The sequence below is a fragment of the Mya arenaria genome, chromosome 11, assembly GCF_026914265.1.
Source record: "Mya arenaria isolate MELC-2E11 chromosome 11, ASM2691426v1".
Taxonomy (NCBI): domain Eukaryota; kingdom Metazoa; phylum Mollusca; class Bivalvia; order Myida; family Myidae; genus Mya; species Mya arenaria.
In genome coordinates, this window is record NC_069132.1 from 44,772,265 (window position 1) to 44,792,321 (window position 20,057).

The 20,057-nt window shown below is 36.8% G+C and overlaps 1 protein-coding gene across 1 annotated transcript; it reads left to right on the top strand.

Moving 5' to 3' along the window:
* The first annotated feature begins 17,398 nt into the window (after window positions 1-17,398).
* On the top strand, window positions 17,399-19,628 carry LOC128208570 (ectin-like). Its single transcript, XM_052912126.1, has 4 exons — window positions 17,399-17,476; window positions 18,276-18,314; window positions 19,027-19,143; window positions 19,447-19,628. The coding sequence occupies exons 1-4, from the start codon at window positions 17,425-17,427 to the stop codon at window positions 19,626-19,628; spliced, it is 390 nt and encodes a 129-aa protein (XP_052768086.1). The 5' UTR covers window positions 17,399-17,424.
* Window positions 19,629-20,057: the final 429 nt, after the last annotated feature.

A 20,057-nucleotide genomic window follows, 5' to 3' on the forward strand; every position in this document is an offset into this window, starting at 1 on the left:
TTCACATGTATATAAATTTCAAGCTATGTCATGACAGAACACTTTCTAAATAAGTTTAAATATAATATTGCACAACAGTTTAGTATGTTCAATATCCTGAAACATTAATTACATTGATTTAAAAAAATAAAGTATATATTATGTAAGCGGCAACTTCAAAAGGCTTCAAACATGTTGGACTTTAAAGCAGCATTTTGGTTAGGTCAAATCAAATAGTTTTGGTTAGGGTTTAAAACAACATTTTTTAAAAACAGGTAGGGTAGGCAGGCATTAGGCTTTTTATAAGAACTTTATTGTCATAATTGGAGAATTGGTGTTGAAGTAATCTTCTGTACAAAGCTTTAAGGTTGTAAACTATATATTCATATATACACTGATTACCAACCGACTATAACCAAATGTTTTTTAGGCCTTATCGGGATATCTCAATGTTGAAACCATTGTAATATTCAAATACATTAACGTAGCATGCTGTTAAAATGTTTCTATTTTAATTGCCATGATGACTTTTGCATTATATCCAGATTAACAATTCAAACATTATATTGTTTCCTTTCAGTGTTAATTAACATTTAAACATGAAAACCTAACAAGTTAACATTACAAAATGTCAAAACATCAGCATACATGTAGAAATAATTAAGGTTAATACATGTGTATTCTATAACTTGACTAAACTCACTAAATAAGAAAACATTTCACGTAAAAACAAAAAGTCCCTCGGATTCCCTTGCGAAAATAAACTCAGAAAATTATTTTAGAATTGCCACCATTTTTTTCATAATGAAAATAGTTTATACGGCTCAATGTATCATCAAGAGTCTGAACCACCAAGCACATCTTTCCCATTACAAACATTATCAGATTCTACCAGATCATTTACGTTGACCTCAATCGTTGTAGTGTTTGCTGAACTTTCAATGTCAGCATTGTCTAAAACATGCATTGATTTATCTTGTATTGCATCACCTGTTTCCACTACAGCTTTTGTTTCAACACTTGAACAATTATTATTAGTGGCAAGACCAGTGTCTATTTTATTTTCTGCAAACTCTGTCTCATCATTTTCTACCGTTACCATTTCACTATCAAGTGCCTTTGAATTAACATATATCTCAACATCTTGCTTAACATCATCTGTCCTTTCTTTACCATCAGATCTAGACGCGGTACCTTCACTTGCTTCATTACTTTGTGCATCAGATTCACCATCATTATCACCAGCCCTTTCCAATACAATGGCTTCAACCCCTTCCCTTTCTCACCTTCATACCCTTCCACTTTAGGATATTTCTCTAAACCATTATTTACATCCGTGCCCTCACTCTCTTTTAAAACGTCATCAGCCCCTTTCTTATCTCAAGTTTCGTCAGCTTGTTGCTTGTCCTCAATATCATTGGTAACTAAGTATCCACTTTTACTGAAACTATGCCCACTCTTGTCAGTTATTTTCTGGTCCTATAACATTGGTTCCCGTTCTCCGGGCCAGTTCTGTCCGATGTTTCTGGAAGGTCATGGCTGCAAGCTTGGACTTCCTTTCCATGAACAGATTTTTCACATGCGCATTGCTCACTGGTTTCCAGTTAGCAGGCAAGAAAGATTTGGACTAAAATGTAAGAAATGGGTACAGTTATACAATCTCATTGCAGACATTTTCCAATCTGAAAAAGACATTTGATAAAAAAAGCAAAGATGGTAGAATCTAGGAAAGTGAGGAAGTTGACATAATATTAAGTTGATTTATCCAGCCAAAAGAATTATTGAAGAAACAGGGTTGAAATTCAGTTCCAGTTTGACTACCAATAATCGGTTCCAGTAACCGATTATCACTTCAATGTGTACTATTTGAAGAAATCAAAAAGAGGAACTGTATAGTATTTGAGAAACCGGTACTGACTATCGAACCATTTTATGTTGAAATGAACCATACAGAATCATTGATTCAAAATTATTTTATTACATAATTATCCAATAAATGACAAAAAAATGTATTAAAATAAATAGCTTAATGTTAGCATTACAGGCAGGTTTGTAGGTTGACGCTGGCTTGGAGACAGCTTTGAATGTCTGTAGGGGTGGTGTTGACAATATTTATCTCTTTGTGAATGTCGATGGCTGTCTTGAGTATATCCTTCATCTGGTCAGACCTGGCCCTCTCCAGGGCCGTTTCACCTCTCTGAAACAGAAAATATAAAGAGTCTATTTTAGCATTGGAAGGACTGTGGTAAAGACTGTGTCTCTTTTTGACCGATAACAAAAATAAATCATCACAAAAATTATGCTTGTTGCCGATTTTTAGCACCGATTTTGGCAAATTTCCACTGCGTTCTATCTTTGGTATAAAGCGTTTTTACCCGTTTTTTCACCAATTGTTTTGCCTTCACCTTATGTATGCTAGCATCCTATACAAAATATGGTAACATCAGAACAGAAAATATAGATTTCAACACATAGAGATCTACTGTCATAAATAAAATAGCTTATTTTGCTTTACATGTATGAAGACTTTAAATCGGTGTTCATATATAAAGGATACATGTCAAGTTATTAACACCTACATTTAAACGCCGCTATTCTGAGCAAGGTTAATTCCAAATTTTTGCTATTTCGAATTTATTTTTTGGTCCCAATTTGATTCCTTCATTGTTTAATTATTGTTTTAATCAATAATCTGAGATCACCATCTCGAAATAATCGCTATTTCGAGGTAAAAATTACAATCCCTATTTGGTATTTCACACCTATTTATCAATCCTTGTTTCAACATGAATATTTCATAGTTTTCACACGATACTACAATGTCAAATGTAAATAATGTAAATGAGAACCAGCCTAAACATATCAGGATCCCTGACTGTTGGGTTTATCCCTGCCTCCAGAAGAATGTACACGAGCTCATCATTGTCTCCGTCAGCCGCCCAGTGAAGTGATGTCCAGACCGTCTGAAGAAATAACAAGTATGAGGTCCCTCGGTCAAAGCGTTCTCAAGTTATTGATCGGAAACCATTTGGTATTCCGACCGACCGACAGACAGACAGACCGACCGACCGACCGACCGACCGACATGTGCAAAACAATATACCCCACTTTTTTCAAAAGGGGGCATAAATATCAATATATCATTAATTTTGTTGTCCAGTTAGCCCAGTGGTTAGTACTCTCACTTTTTACTCATGCAATCGGGATTTCGAGTCCGGGGGTCTGGGCCAAACTGGTTGGTGGTCGCTAAGCTGGACAAGTGGGTTTTCTCCGGGTTCTCTGGATTCCACCAAAACAGAAGAGCACACTCTCGCGCAACATCGTGCCAAGCAGAGTGACTTAGTATAAGTTAATGTAACTTTCATCACATCACAACCGTTGTAAGATATATAAAGTTTAAATTTTATCATTAATTTACTGCTTAAAAAGTAAAGTGAAATTACTTGCTTAATATATAAGTATCAGGATTATTATATGTAAAGCTAAAGCCATATGCAACACAGACCGGACTGAATGGTCAGGATAATTTGATAAAAGAAATGTCACTAACTTTGGTGACCAAATAGTTTTTTGCAATAACAAAACAGTGAGGTCATTTTTGGGAAGAAATTTATACAATTTTTTCTTCAAAAATAAATAAAATGCTTCAATATGTAATAAAACATATCGTTTATAAGATGTGTTTGTAATAATCGAAAGACGTTCAACTCACACGGCCAACAGCGTTGAGTTCAAAGCCAGCATCAATGAGGGCCATAGCAACCTCAGGATGATTATGGAACGCAGCATACATCAGCCCTGTCCGGTCGGCCTGCAAACATCAGAGTGAGACATTCAGAATTCAAGCTCCATACAGAATTTCTATTTTCTATATAAATGAAATCTCAATTACCATATATTTTTATGTTATGATACGACACATGGTATGATAGATTGTTGACTTGTTTTTACAAAATCAAAACTGTACCCAAGGGAAATGTTTTAAAATGCAAGTAGCTATTAAAATTTATTTTATAGACATCCACCAGCCTACACAAAAACAGTATTGTCTGAGGAGCAATAAGCAATGTAATTAAAAGCAGGAATTTTTCAACAGTGTTAATGTAATATGTATTTTTATTTTACGTTATGAAATATTCTTTTTTGCAGTTCATTTTTGAACTTAATAAATCCTTTCTGTATAATATTTATATTGATAACTACATGTATACAATAATGATAATACTCGTTCAAAAAGGTTAACCAAAATACTTTTACTTATACTTATACGTTATGAAAATTGAACACTAAAGAGAGTCTCATTACTCAGGTCTGTCAAGGATATACACACTTGTTTTGTATTCCTTCTCCAAGATTTGTGAAAATTGCACAAGCATGCACAATTAAGTCAACACTCGCTGTTACACCATTACCTGATTCTGATATTTTAGAATTGACTAAATGTAATGGCACTGTTCCTTGCAATATCGCAGATCTGTTCTTTATAATTCCTATGATACGTTCTACCAAAATTCAAAAATCTAGGATTTTGTCTAAGCTTCACTAAGGTGAGAAAAAACTGTTCTTTGTTAGGCATGCTGCCAACATTGGCAGGTCTAAGTCCATCATTTATAAAGATAAATGTCTGTAAAAACATTGCCCATGTAAATCCAGTATACAATCTTGACTTTCCGTCTTCATCCTCAATCACATTTGTACAAAGTTTATGACTCTGTTCTTGTACAAGTCTGTCTTTCAATGCATCCCGTTCTTCTCTAAGATTGTGAATTTCTGTGAAGAGGCTGGAGCGCTCCTTGTTTGACATCGGCGTAGGAGGAATGCAGTTGGCTATGTGAGATAACACTGTCTCAACATGTGGCGAGCCGGCCTCCTTAGTAGCCTGAAGTCTAGTTGCATTAAGCATCCCTGTGTTCTCGATTTCGTCTATAGGCTCTGAGACTGGTCTGGCATTGCTGTACAGCCATCGTCTCTTTGAACTGTTGAACCGATCCATGCGTTTCTGGCCCTTAACTGAAGACCTAGGTGTTCTTGTAAATATAGACGGGATGAAATCTGGGTGATCAGGATCTTTGCTGTTTGCCTGAAGAGAAACATTTACTAATTTATTTCAAAAATAATAACCAGTTTCCGTTGAACATATACAGTATTATATAAATTATGGAAGCAAAATAACCCAATATGTTTTGGCATCTTCTAAAACAAAAAAGAGTAGAGAAACTCAGAATGAACATTTAAAAGTATACCTCAATCGGTAAATTAATGAATAGTTATCATAGTGAAATAACTCAATAACTGCATATGAAAAAAGAAGCAGATACGGAGTTTTTGCACTAAGGTGTTGTAAGCTTGTTAAATTTTTCAGCTAAAGACAGAAAAAAAATGATAGTCATTATTTTTAATACATTTGTATAAATAAACATTTATGATAATCGGCACTTGCTTTGTCCTTCTTCTCTCTATTCAAAATGGCGATTGTTTTCAGCTTCTTATGGTGTCGGCTCACAACGAAATGCTTTCAGGGTCGTAGTACCCATTCAAGTAGTTGCTAAAAAATGTTTCTCCCCACTCAGGTAGTATTTAATGATGTGTACATTGTATTATTGTGTGCATTTTCAAGTTTACTCGTGATTTATATCATATTTGAAGACAATTAAGTGTTTTTAATGTTATTTTTCAAGATCTCTTTCTTGGGTGGATGGATTTAGAGATGACCCCAGAGATGCGGCCATGACTATGGCACATGGCCGTTATAGATAGTGACTGTAAAGAAATGATGATAGCAGAAAAACAAAACTATCTTGACATGGTTTTCTGGAGTTAAATCAACAGACAAAGTGTTCATTATTTGTGAAAAAAATAGTGTCATAGCTCAAATCTAGTCTGCAAATTCATAATAAAGTGGTGAACTGGAGTGATTTTACATAGAACAAGAAAGGCATTTTCGTTGTGATCCGTGTCCTCGAAGTGAAAACCAGATTTTGGAATAACTCAGCTTATATGCAGTGTACAGTGATGAAATTTCACTCAAAAGTTCCTGGGGGTATAGGCACCTAGTTTCTAAAAGGATTTTATCAAGGTTTGTGTAATTTGCATTTTATTTATATTTTGACATTTTTTTCAAGATTTGTCTGCTCTTGACTATATACATGATTTCTTGGAATATTGATTGTCGTCTGCAGGTATAAGAACTACATGACACATTTTTCTGACATTTCAGCCAATTTTACTTATAATCTTTTATTTTAGTTTTATTTATCATTTATTTAGTTTTTGTGGGTTTTTTTTGCATATATTTCCTGGTAGATATTTGTTCATTTGTTATAGTCAAGGATAAGTTTATTGAAAAGTGTCATAGAAAGCTTAAAGCATTCAGTGCACATCATGCAAATGAAGAATACATTGTTTGGACCGGCTGTGTGAGCAAAAAAGGCTATGGTCAGTTTTGTTTCAGAGATCCTTGGGACCCCCAATCCGCCGGTCATAAGACACGCACTGCACATCGCATGGCGCTGATGGTCCATTTGGGGGATTTCGATGTACCCGCTAGTCAACAGGCTTCACACTTATGCAATATTAAGCTTTGTATAAATGTAAACCATCTCCATTTTGAGTCAAACAGTGTTAACAACTTAAGAAAGAATTGTTTTTCTAACTGCAGTTGTTGTTCGGGACATATCAGTACAGACAGCACCAGACTACCGGACTGCAAGATTCATCTCTTCAACAGGATGACATAGCTTTGGAGGTGAGTGTGCATGTTGATTGATTGATTGATTGATTGATTGATTGATTTATTGATTGATTGATTGATTGATTGATTGATTGATTGATTGATGGATTGATTGTTTGAATGATTGATTGATTGAATGGTTGATTTAGTGCGAGTGTGTGCCATAAATGCCAATTTGATTAACTCCGCCGTGTTACCAGTAACACTTTAAATTAGGCTAGGCCCAAATCATCAAGCTGACCCTTGGCATATTCTTGGACATACTTTCCAGATTTCTTTACTGCCCAATAATTTCGCTCCATTTTTGCCCGCCTCATTTATCGCTTTGTGCGGAAATTAAAATGTGTTTGATACTTTTTGTGACTTGCAGACCTTTCTGAGGCTGCTGACAAGTAACTAGATGCTTTGGGTGACAAAGGCTGTCCAGTAATAGTTGTTACTTTTTTCTGAACAGACATTTCTAGTGAGTTGTTCAGTTGCAGTGTCCTTAAAGCCAGAGAACCAGCAAAGTTTCTAGACAGATTTACATGTTTCGGCATTGTTGACAGTACTCCAGTATTGAACGCCTCACACTTTTGTGTAGAAGTGTCATCCGATACGCTCATAACTACCTGTTCACTGAGTTGTATTTCCAGTATAGTTTCCATGAGCGCATGGTCATTCTCTGTCATTTGCAAGTACTCGATGTCATGTGTGGGCAGAAATGCAGAGTGGTACCACCAGTCACCTAAGCAAGCCTTCCCCTCACAGACTAGAGACTTATGCGGACAGTGACTGCAGTTTCCAGAATAGTACTCAATTGTAGCCTTACGAACTTCAGGTAAGCGGGAAATCTGGCCTATAATGTTGCCACCACCAATCCCTCGCAGTCTTTCAATAATTCTTGAACAGCGAGCCTTCATGTCCTTGGCTAGTGCGGAAACAGCTTCTTGTTTAGACAGTTTGGTGCGCAATTTTGGAAACATATTTGGGCTCCAATTAGCACCCCTTGCTTTTTTAATTTGCCGAGATCCCAGATGTTGTGGGTCTGCTTTCACACAGACATTCCAGGTAAAGTCAAGTTCCTCATAGAAATCCTACACTCCAAGGTGAGTTTTTGCATCACCATCAGTCGTCAGTGTGCGAACCAGTAAATCTTCCTTTGATAACTCTTCTGCAATTGCATGAGCCATCTTTCTCTCTGAATGAGGCTCCATGTATTGCAGATTTTCTGTACAGCCGGCATGGCCACCTGGACATTCAACTTCGAAGTTATTGTTTCGCAGGTAAGCACAAGTCCAGCACAACTTGTTTTGGACTGCAAGTGTCACCACATACTTGTGACTAGTGTGATATTCAATAGCCACACTATAGACCTGAGAAGCAGCTTGTTCAGGTTTGTATGAAGAAACCATGCAGTTGGAATTATAGCGGACATCCACTGACAGACTGAAGTGATTAGGATTTTCGGAGCCACATTTACGGTTGTGCTCAATGACAAGCTTGCGCTTAGCTGCCATGTCCTCCTCATTGAGTTAAATAGTGTTTCTACTGGCTTTATCAACAAGTCTCTGCATATGACTTCTTGCAGGAGCTAGAATATCCATAGATGTGAGAAGCACATTTGCCTTGGTAATTCCAGCAGGTATATCCTGAAGCCCAGAAGCAAGCAACATGTTTATTGCAGCTCCTTTGCCATCCTTACATTCGTTATAAGTGCGCACTTGTTTTGATCGAAACTCACAGTTTCGGCATCTAAATTCACGTTCAGATCCTAAACCAAACATTGTCTCTTTCAGAATACAGTGTTTTCTAAGGTATATTCGTTTTTTTTATTTTATCACCATTTTGAAGGTAATGATTGTTTATCTACAATGTATGCTAAAAATAGTTCAATTTTCACAACTTTCATTCATGATTCAAATTAGCAAATGCATGATTTTATTAGTGAATACTCCAGGTTTTTCTGTAATAAAGCTCTCAAAATCACATTTCTAATGGTGTAAGAGGACCAAATCATGGATTAGGAACAAGAATAACACAAACACTGGACAATGATGAATATTCAATGAGCGGGCAATGACAATAATGAGGGGACAATGATGAGCGGACAATGACAATGATGAACGGACAATGATGAACGGACAATGGTGAACGGAAAATGATGAACGGACAAGGATGAGCGGACAATGATGAACGGACAATGATGAACGGACAATGATGAACGGAAAATGATGAACGGACAAGGATGAGCGGAAAACGATTGGCGGGCAATCGTAGGCGGACAATGATAAGCGGACAATGGTAATGATGAACGGATAATGATGAACGGACAATGATAAGCGGGCAATGATGAGCGGACAATGATAATGGTGAGCGGACAATGATAAACGTTAACTGATGAGGGGGCATAATGAGCGTACAACGAAAATGGTGAGCGGGAAATGATGAGCGGACAATGATGAGCGAACAATGATGAGCAGGAAATGTTGAGCGGGCAATGATGAGCCGGCAATGATGAGCGGACAATGATGAGCGGGCAATGATGAGCGGGCAATGACAATGGTAAACAAGCAATGATGAGCAGGCAAAAACGGGCGGACAATGATGAGCGAGTAATGACAATGGTTAATGAGCAATCGAATGCGGGCAATGATGAGCGAACAATTATGAACGAGCAATGGCAATGATGAACGAACAATGATGAGCGGACAACGATGAGCGGACAATGATTATTGGACATTGATGAGCGGATAATGCTGGGCGGGTAATGACAATGACGAGCGAACAATGATGATAGAATAATGTAAGTGGGAAATGGCAACGATGAGCGGAAAATGCGGGCAATGGTAAGTGGACAAAGATAAGCAAAGTCGAACAGACAATGATGACCGGACAATGATATTTGGGCAATAATCAGTTGAGAATTGGGGTTACCATACTGTCTAATAGTTTAAAGATATCGAATGCGAAAAATAGCCGAGCCGAGGTATTGTTTTATGGAAAAGGCCGCTTTGCGTGCCTGTGACACAAATTTAGTGTAAGCCGTTGTCCAGGAAAGTTTCGGGGTAAACAATAATCCCATATATTTGTATACGATACGGTGTTAATTGGATGGCCATTTAGAAACCGTTTCTCATAGTTACATAATTTACCACCGTTTCGAAATACTATTATTAGAGAATAAATGCAACAAATATCAAAAGTTATAGTCAAATATCAATATATATACAACTCTGTCGTACTTGCATGTAACTTGTTCAATACTAATAATAAAGTAATATCTTTTTTTCTAAGGATAGTAACTTAGGTTGGCCTAAACCAATGAAACACCTTTAGACTTTGGTTAAACATGACTCAGACACGAGAAAAGGAAATTAAATCCCACACGCAGTCATATATAGGAATTTGTCGTACTTGCATGTAACATGTGCCAACAATAATCTCATTTCTTTCTGTGAAAATGATAGTAACTAAGGAAGGCCTAGACCAATGAAACGTTGGTTATATATGAATCAGACTTTACGAGTTGGAAAATAAAAACATACAGTCCTGGATAATTTTTAGAAAGTGGACCAGGAAACTAAACAAGAGGGCCATGATGGCCCTAAATCGATCACCTGAGTAAAAGAGTTTAACCTTTGTTATTAATATAGCTTGTTTCTCAAAGAATATTGAACAAGAGCTGTCAAAGTATGTGACAAATGCCCCCCAATGTGACATTGATCTATGAACAAGTACATAAAAAGTTGATCTTGCCTTTATGTGTCAAATACATATTGCAAGTTATATTAAAGTGCCTCTGAGCATAGAAAAAACAACCAATCATACTAAATGACAGCCAACACTCTTTATGTCCTCATATTCAGCATTCCATTGTGAATAAACACTTAGTGTATCTTTCACCTTAGAGGTAGGATCATGGGTCTTGCACACGACACGTTGTCTTGGTATGTCGAAAACATATGGCAAGTCATTTTAAAATCTGTCCATATAAGAGTAAGTCACAGCGCGGACACGACAGCCTATATTTTCCTTCAGGTTGCCATGGCAACCAGAGTTCTGCATGGAATTATTTTTTTTGAACAATTTTGAAAAAGCACCAACCAAGGATCATTCCTATGATGTTTCATCAAAATTGTCAAAGCGGTTTAGAAGAAGAAGATGATTATAACCAATTGTTTTCCTTTAGGTTGCCATGGCAACCGGGCCAAACAAAATTATGTGAACAAATTTAAGAGAGGTCCATGCAAGGACACTTCAAACCAAATTTGCTGAAGATCTATCAAGGGGTTCATGCGAAGAAAATGTTAAGTTTTTTTTACTAATTTTAGCTCTGGTGGCCCTTAACAGGGGCCAAACAAAATTATTTGAAAAGACCTGACAGAGGCCCATGCTAGGATGCTTCAGACTTGAAGATCCATCAAGCAGTTAATAAGATCAAGTTGTTTAAAGGTTTTTCTATTTTTTGCTCTGGTGACCCCTAAAAGGGGCCAAACAAAAGCATTTGAACAAGGTGTAAGGATGCTACATATCAAGTATGGAGTCATTCTGACCTTTAACTTTCAGAGGAAAAGATGTTTAAGTGACAAGACAATGTAAAAACAAATGACCCCTGAGCAAGGCCAATTTGACCCCGGGACAATAATTTGAATACCTTTGGTGTAGGTCCACTAGGTAACACTATATACCAAATATGAAAGCTCTAGGTCTTATATTTTGGAGAAGAGGATTTTTAAAGTTTTATTATATAAGACTATATAAAAATATTGAAAACCTAAGCCTATGAACACGGGGCGTGGCCAATTTTGACCCCAGGGCTAAAGTTTGAACAATTTTAATAGTGGTCCGATAAACAATGCTTCATACCAAATATCTAAGGCCTTCGCCTTTTGGTTTCGGAGAAGAAGATTTTATAAGTTTTCATCATATACATATATAAGGAAACCCATGACCGCCCGGGTGGGACCATTTTTTGACCCCAGGGCCAAAGATTGAACAATATTGGTACAAGTCAACTGGATGATATATCATGCCAAATATCTAAGCTCTTGTCACTACTTGATTTTACGTGTGTATCTATATATGTATATTTGTTATTAATTGTTGTATGTAGCCCATATTGAAAATTGGTATGTGTACTAAATATGTTATCCAGTTTAATTTAAGACGTTACTTGTCTGTGAGTTCGGAGAAGATTTTTTAAGTTTTCACTATAACACATATAGAGAAAACCCATCAGCCCCGGGGTGTGGCCAATTTTGACCCCAGGGCCATAATTTGAACAAACTTTGTAGAGGTCCACTAGACGATGAATCATGCCAAATATCTAAGCTCTAAGCCACGTAAGTTCAGAGAAGATGATTTTTGAAGTTTTCACTATAAACATATAGAGAAAACCCATGACCCCCGAAGGGGGTGGGGCCAATTTTGACCCCAAGGCCATAATTTGAACAATCTTTGTAGAGGTCCACTAGACGATGAATCATGCCAAATATCTAAGCTCTAGTCCAAGTAAGTTCAGAGGAGAAGATTTTTGAAGTTTTAACTATAAACATATAGAGAATACCCTAACCCCCCTGGGCGGGGCCAATTTTGACCCCAAGGCCATAATTTGAACAATCTTTGTAGAGGTCCACTAGACGATGAATCAAGCCAAATATCTAAGCTCTAAGCAACGTAAGTTCAGAGGAGATTTTTGATTTTTTTTAATATAAACATAAAGAGAAAACCCATGACCACCCAGGGGTGGGGCCAATTTTGACCACAGGGCCATAATTTGAACAATCTTTGTAGAGGTCCACCAGATGATGAATCATGACAAATATCTAAGCTCTAGGCCAAGTAAGTTCAGAGGAGAAGATTTTTGAAGTTGTAACTATAAACATATCAAGTATACCCATGACCCCCCGGGGCGGGGCCAATTTTGACCCAAGGGCCATAATTTGAACAATCTTTGTAGAGGTCCACTTGACGATGAATCATGCCAAATATCTAAGCTCTAGTCCAAGTAAGTTCAAAGGAGAAGATTTTTGAAGTTTTAACTATAAACATATAGAGAAAACCCATGACCCCCCGGGGCGGGGCCAATTTTGACCCCAGGGCCATAATTTGAACAAACTTTGTAGAGGTCCACTAGGCGATGAATCATGCCAAATATCTAAGCTCTAAGCCACGTAAGTTCAGAGGAGATGATTTTTGAAGTTTTCACTATAAACATATAGAGAAAACCCATGACCCCCGAAGGGGGTGGGGCCAATTTTGACCCCAAGGCCATAATTTGAACAATCTTTGTAGAGGTCCACTAGACGATGAATCATGCCAAATATCTAAGCTCTAGTCCAAGTAAGTTCAGAGGAGAAGATTTTTGAAGTTTTAACTATAAACATATAGAGAATACCCTAACCCCCCTGGGCGGGGCCAATTTTGACCCCAAGGCCATAATTTGAACAATCTTTGTAGAGTTCCACTAGACGATGAATCAAGCCAAATATTTAAGCTCTAAGCAACGTAAGTTCAGAGGAGATTTTTGATTTTTTTTAATATAAACATAAAGAGAAAACCCATGACCACCCAGGGGTGGGGCCAATTTTGACCACAGGGCCATAATTTGAACAATCTTTGTAGAGGTCCACCAGATGATGAATCATGCCAAATATCTAAGCTCTAGTCCAAGTAAGTTAAAAGGAGAAGATTTTTGAAGTTGTAACTATAAACATATCAAGTATACCCATGACCCCCCGGGGCGGGGCCAATTTTGACCCCAAGGCCATAATTTGAACAATCTTTGTAGAGGTCCACTTGACGATGAATCATGCCAAATATCTAAGCTCTAGTCCAAGTAAGTTCAAAGGAGAAGAATTTTGAAGTTTTAACTATAAACATATAGAGAAAACCCATGACCCCCCGGGGCGGGGCCAATTTTGACCCCAGGGTCATAATTTGAACAATCTTTGTAGAGGTCCACTAGACGATGAATCATGACAAATATCTAAGCTCTAGGCCAAGTAAGTTCAAAGGAGAAGAATTTTTAAGTTTTCACTATAAACATATAGAGAAAACCCATGACCCCCCGGGGCGGGGCCAATTTTGACCCAAGGGCCATAATTTGAACAATCTTGGTAGAGGACCATTTGGTGATCCTACCTACCATATATCAACGGTCTAAGCCTTGTGGTTTGGGAGAAGAAGATTTTTAAAGTTTTTCCTTTCCATTGCCATGGCAATCAGAGTTCTGCATGGAATTCAATTCTTTGAACAATTTTCAAAGGGGAACACCCAAGGAACATTCCTGTGAAGTTTAGATGAAATTGGCTAAGCGGTTTATGAGGAGATGTCGTTTAAAGTAAAAGTTTACGGACGGACGGACGGACGGACGACGGACGGACGACGGGCGGACGCCGGACAAATTGTGATCACAAAAGCTCACCTTGTCACTATGTGACAGGTGAGCTAAAAACCAACGTTGTATATTGTTAAAAATATAAGGTGAAGGGATATCGTTACTGGATTTGGTTGGTAGGTAGGGATTGACTCAATCTCAGCAACTCCAACATGTATGTACATTAATGCTTTTGATAACCTGAGTTACACTACAACTAATGTAATGATAATAAAATACATCCTTTGACAATTAAGTACCATAGCCAGATAAATTCTGAATTAAATCTTATTGTAGTTTAGTTTTCTCCACAAATGTTTACGATATTTATCACGATCATAAAAAAGTGCATGCATTTATTTCTGTATATAATGCGTCTCATGGTTTGTCTGTATTGTTGTATATATTTTAAATAAGCGTCTCAAAAGTTTAATGACATTCAAATCATCCACGGGTTGAAATAAAGAGTATAAAACTATGATACAACATGGCGTGTTTTTAGTTCAAACCTTGAAAAAAAAGACATTCATAAAGGACATAAATTGGAACTCGGTGTAACTCGAAGCAACGGATTACTAGAAGTTTAAGATAGAGTCCCGACGTCCTCGCGTTATCGCAGTTTCACTGTATATTAACAACATCCTCGTTTTGCTTGGCCATTGAAGTGAAAAATATCCTGCCCAATGATATAGTTAAACGCCATTGTTTTGCTTATTTGCCTGATAATTTGACTTAACGCCGTTTAATACTGGTAGGGTTGGTATAACTAAAACATTGGGATTTGCAAAGGTACAGATTTAAATCTTTGAGAAGAGGTTACTTGAATATGTATGTAAGGTAGATGTTTCTAAAACAAATTGTGAGTGCCCCAATACCCTGATAATTCATATCATATTATATCTTAACCATGACAGGGAAAATGCAATTCATAAAAGTGTTACCTTTTAACATAAGTATTTATATTATTTCTCTCTTATCAGCCTGACTTCCACATTGCCCTCCTTAGCAACTTGGAGATGCGGAACACAAAACGATCGAGGATGTTTGCCTAGTTTGTCATCAGAACAAACAACGCATGATAAAACATGACATTAGCACCTGAAATGAATAATTCCTAACAAAACAACGCTCATTTTGGAACATTTTTGAGAACACATTTTTGCATTGAAATACAAACGCACTGGCCGGCTTATGATGCTGAATGAAAATAATTTATGTCTTATCACATTGATGTATTAAAGTGGCACTCTTATTTAAAACCAATGCATACACATGTATAACAAACATCAATTTTAACTACTTACTATATTATGCATTTATGGAAACTATGAATTACTGATAACATGATTGTAGCCGTGTATTCAATAGCAAAAAGGGCAAAAATATTAAATGATTGGTGAATGCTAAAAGATTTACTGTGGTCGACTATAGTCTCATAAGGTAGAAATACCGTGTTTTATGCTCATTTCTTTCAAATTAAACTCGGTATCCTTCACAAGAACCATTGCTTTCGACATTTATTCATCATTTTTGGAATATTAAAACAATATTATTAATTTTGGTAAGTTGCATCTTTATGTAAATAATGTTTATTTCGAGGACCAGACTGAATTTGTTTTTAGTTGATGGTGTTCTTGAAGCACGTGTGACGTAACTTGTGGTAACGGAACGCGTATGCTCAGCAGAGAGTGTGATAGCCCCACCCCACGAAATGGCAGCGACGTCTTTCAGGGAAGAACACTTAACACATTAAATGCATATTAAACCTTGCCCGTGTATGATGTATATTACAAACCGTTGTATATAAAACACATATGCAACCATTGATTTATATTTATACCTAACTTAGATGAATAAATCATGTAAATAAACTAAATGTTGGTCACGTAATATCATTACTAGAGAAGATACAACCAGAGGTATTCTATAAATACTCAGCGCATTGCAGTTGGAGCGGTTTAAGTGAAAGGCCGTTATGCAGCGTGATATGTGGTTTTGGTCTTAATAGAAGGGACCTTTACTGCGACAATCCATATACGTCTTTAGATGGTAACCACTGCTTCCGAGACGGACAACTACGACTTTTACTCATGACCATCTTGTTCCGGTTATAGCTTTAAATATGTTGAGTGATATTGTTTTAGGATTATTAACCCCAACATAATTGAATGTCCTTTTAGTCATAAAAATATGGTGGCTGATTCCTTCATTTAGTGTATTCATGGGGAAATGGCGAGAATACGATAACCCACCACATGACTGTGAACAAATCGTTAAGTGTCGGCGCGAAAATGCGCCAAGTACCGGGGCGAAAAAAACTCCCAAGTGTCGGGGCAAAAAATCGTAACTATGAAGCGGTTCATTTTCGCTCCGACACTTGAAATATGCTCACATTATCGTCCCGCTCCATAGCGCGTTGACAACCCGCCATGTGGCAGGCTTTCATATTTTAGCCCTTTCGCCGAACAAAGGCGAAACACGATATTGCAGAAATCAACAACCATAGATAAATAACCATTGTCTGTAAAAATGATATGTGTTGTTGATTTCTTAACTGGTGCCTATCAAATTACAAAGTACTACCCTCAAATGCCGGCGCCATGCAAAGGAGCAACTGCTACCCATGTTTAACATTTTTCGGTATGACACGATCGGGGATTGAACCCGGGAACTAACTCATGCGATGCGGCCGATCTACCACTGAGCTATCGTGCAGGGTTGTTGAAGTTAAGTACTTTTGCTTCAGATGAGACCAATTCTGAGAAAAGAGTCACAAAAGCCACAGAAAAGGATATTATACATGTATAGTGTATGCCTAGCGAATCAGTCTCATTGTCCTTGTTTCGAAAGTACGACATTGATACTAACATACATACATGTATGTTTAAAATGTGAACTATAGTTCGTTATACAAACATAGCAACATTATAACATTGTCAACCAAGTAAGACTTTATAATAATAAATGTCCGTAAGGAACAATTATCATTAAACTTTCAGTTTGCTAGTGGTTATCAAATAGTTTATGTCCTTAAAATTGTGGAGTGATATCAAATACGCGTTCATATTTTTGCAGTCTGTTACACGGTCAGCGTTTCTTTATCAAACGGTGAGTAAACACTACGATCTAAACAATCCAAACACAGGCTTGAAAATTCATAATGAAATTATAACGAGGTCTTTTTCAGAATAAATCGTTTTTGGTTCTGTTGATGGAAATTCTGATTTGCCTGGTAACACAAACATGACCGAGATATTTAAGTATAAAAGTCAACTGCAGCCTTGTAGAAGTTAAAACGGTCACCACCATTTGAAGAACAATATTCTAGTATTGTTCACTGCAAATAAAATGTATCATGTTTTGTCTGCGAATATATCTTGTGATTTTCCTTTTGGAATTAGCCTCAGGTAAACAGTTGTTTTTTATTGAATAGAAATAATAATGTGTCTATTTCAGGGTTGTTTTCAAATAAAAGGATATATGTTCGCTACGAAATCTTAATTTTGATAACAAATGACTTGTTTGTGTCGCACGTAAGAAACAGAATACAACTGTGTATCATATGTATACATGGCAATGATGACTGAAAAATGCGATATGACTTTAGCCGACATTAAATGTCGACATATTCGTATGGCGTTTGTCCTTTCCAGTCGGTTGTATCTACAAACGAGTCGTAATGACGTTCGTTGAAATCTTAGAGACGTATAACACACCACTGAAAGCATGAAAGTAGTCCCGCATAGTTAACACATTCGATATCAACGGAAAGCGGACGCTTCTTAACCAGTTTGCATTTGAAATGAACCATGTCTTGTTGGAATTAAGCGATAGCTATATGCAGTAATATAATATAATAATTAACCTTTAACTAATTTTAGCTTGTTTTTTAAAAATACAATGAATTTACACGAAACATATCCGCAAATTCACCCCGTTTCAATAAGATATCCTCGTCGTTTAACTTACGATATTTAAGAGTGATCAGATACACCAATGAAGTAAGCGGCAGATTCTATGAATTCATGATTCGTGATCCGAACATATCCAAAGTTGTTGCTTCCATCGGAAAATATTTACAATTGCCGACAGGGCGTTCATTGAAAAAAAATGGAAAATGAGGTGTAAATTGTGTACGAACAAACTTATTATATTACTAGAATTGAAACTGGAGAATGCATTAAGTTTTGTTTTTATTCTTTTAAGGGTTCCTGTTAGATAACAATGGATCGACCGCCATCCCAAGTAAGTATTATCTATTTTAATGCAGGCATGTAGACGCCTACCAGACCGTTGTGGTTGTTGTTGTTGAGTTTATTAAGGTCTGCCCGTGACCTATAACTGCTGTATTACGGCTTGACCCCGGCACATCCCCAAGTATGACTTAAACCAAACTTTGAAGCCAAAGGAGGAGTGTGATAGTGGTGATGGGTTAACTTTGACATTTTTGACAACATAGTTTGGGTTGGGTGGGTAGAATGCATTACTTCCCAACGACAATAGAGCAATCTGAAGACAAAACATGGTGTTCACTACGAGAGTAATAAGCGTCCAGTTTGGGCCCATCTTTTTGTGATGTTTACAGATTATTGCAGATATATTATGTACATTCTGATATTGATACCTTTCAAGCCCATGAACACTGGTAGATTATCGTGTATTGAAATCAAATATCGGCATGTGACTTGAATGTACTAACATGACTCAAATCTAATTATAGCCAATCTAAGGGTTGGAAAGCTTCAGAAATCTCGACAACTAGTTTTGCTATACCCTTATGTTAAACACCATGTATTACAGGCTCCTTAAGTTCAGCTGTTGTTTGTTTATGAAGTTTTCATTAAACTGTACATCTTTAATTAAAAAATAGAAGTGTTCATATTGAACGATGGAGAAAATAAAACAACATTTTACAAACTACTGGTAAAATATAATATGGTTTTATATATTATTCCAGATGTTTGTAAGGACGCTCAACAGAATTGCGATCTTCTTAATCAAACTTTAGATGTGTGCCATGACGTTCACAATGGGGAACTATTGTGTAAACATTACTGTGGATTCTGTGACGTCGGTAAGTCAAAGCGCAGCAGTAATCATATCATTTCATTGTTTACAAAGGCGATGCAGTTTTGTCACATTTCTGCAAATATTTTCCACCGTTTTACCAATTTTTAACTTGTCAAAGTGGTATTGCTTTCATAACATTAGAAATGAGGCTAAAAGTAACGATTTACTATGCAAAAGCTCGGTGGGAACAAATACATCGCCCATCCGTGCTATTTACGGAGTACATTATTTATTGTTTTAGCCCTAATCGTATTGATGTATGAAGAAAATCATGTTTTACATAACCAACTCATTGAATGTATTTTAGTTCACGGTGGATGGTCAATTTGGGGTTCTTGGGGTCAGTGTGACGTGTCGTGTGGTAACGGAACGCGCATGCGCAGAAGACAGTGTGATAATCCATCCCCGAAAAATGGCGGAGATGATTGTCTAGGGGAGAGGACCGAACAAATTATGTGCTTAGTAAACCCATGTCCAGGTCTGATATAGATTACAAATATTTTGTTTATAAAATAAATATGCAACAAGAAATATCCCTTTTTATTTATTTAAATATTAGTGGGTTAAATACGAAAAACTGGGAGCAGAAATACTTCACGATCCACCAACTGTTAGAAACTTAAATTCAACGAAAACAAATTTATATTTAAACTTCTGTATATAGTTCTATAAATCCTTTGTAGTGAAGTATGCTATTTTGTCAATATTGCTACAAGCGTTATTGTCAGAATGTCGTCATTTCATATTTTAGAAATATTTTGTACTTAAAATAATCATATGTAAATATTTCTATGTCAACACTTGTAGGTTAAGTGCACAATTTACGGACCGCAGAAGCATTTCACCGTCTTAATGTTAAAAAAGCTTCAACTCAAATGTTTGCTCTTTTTCTATTTAAACAAAACAGAACTTTATCCG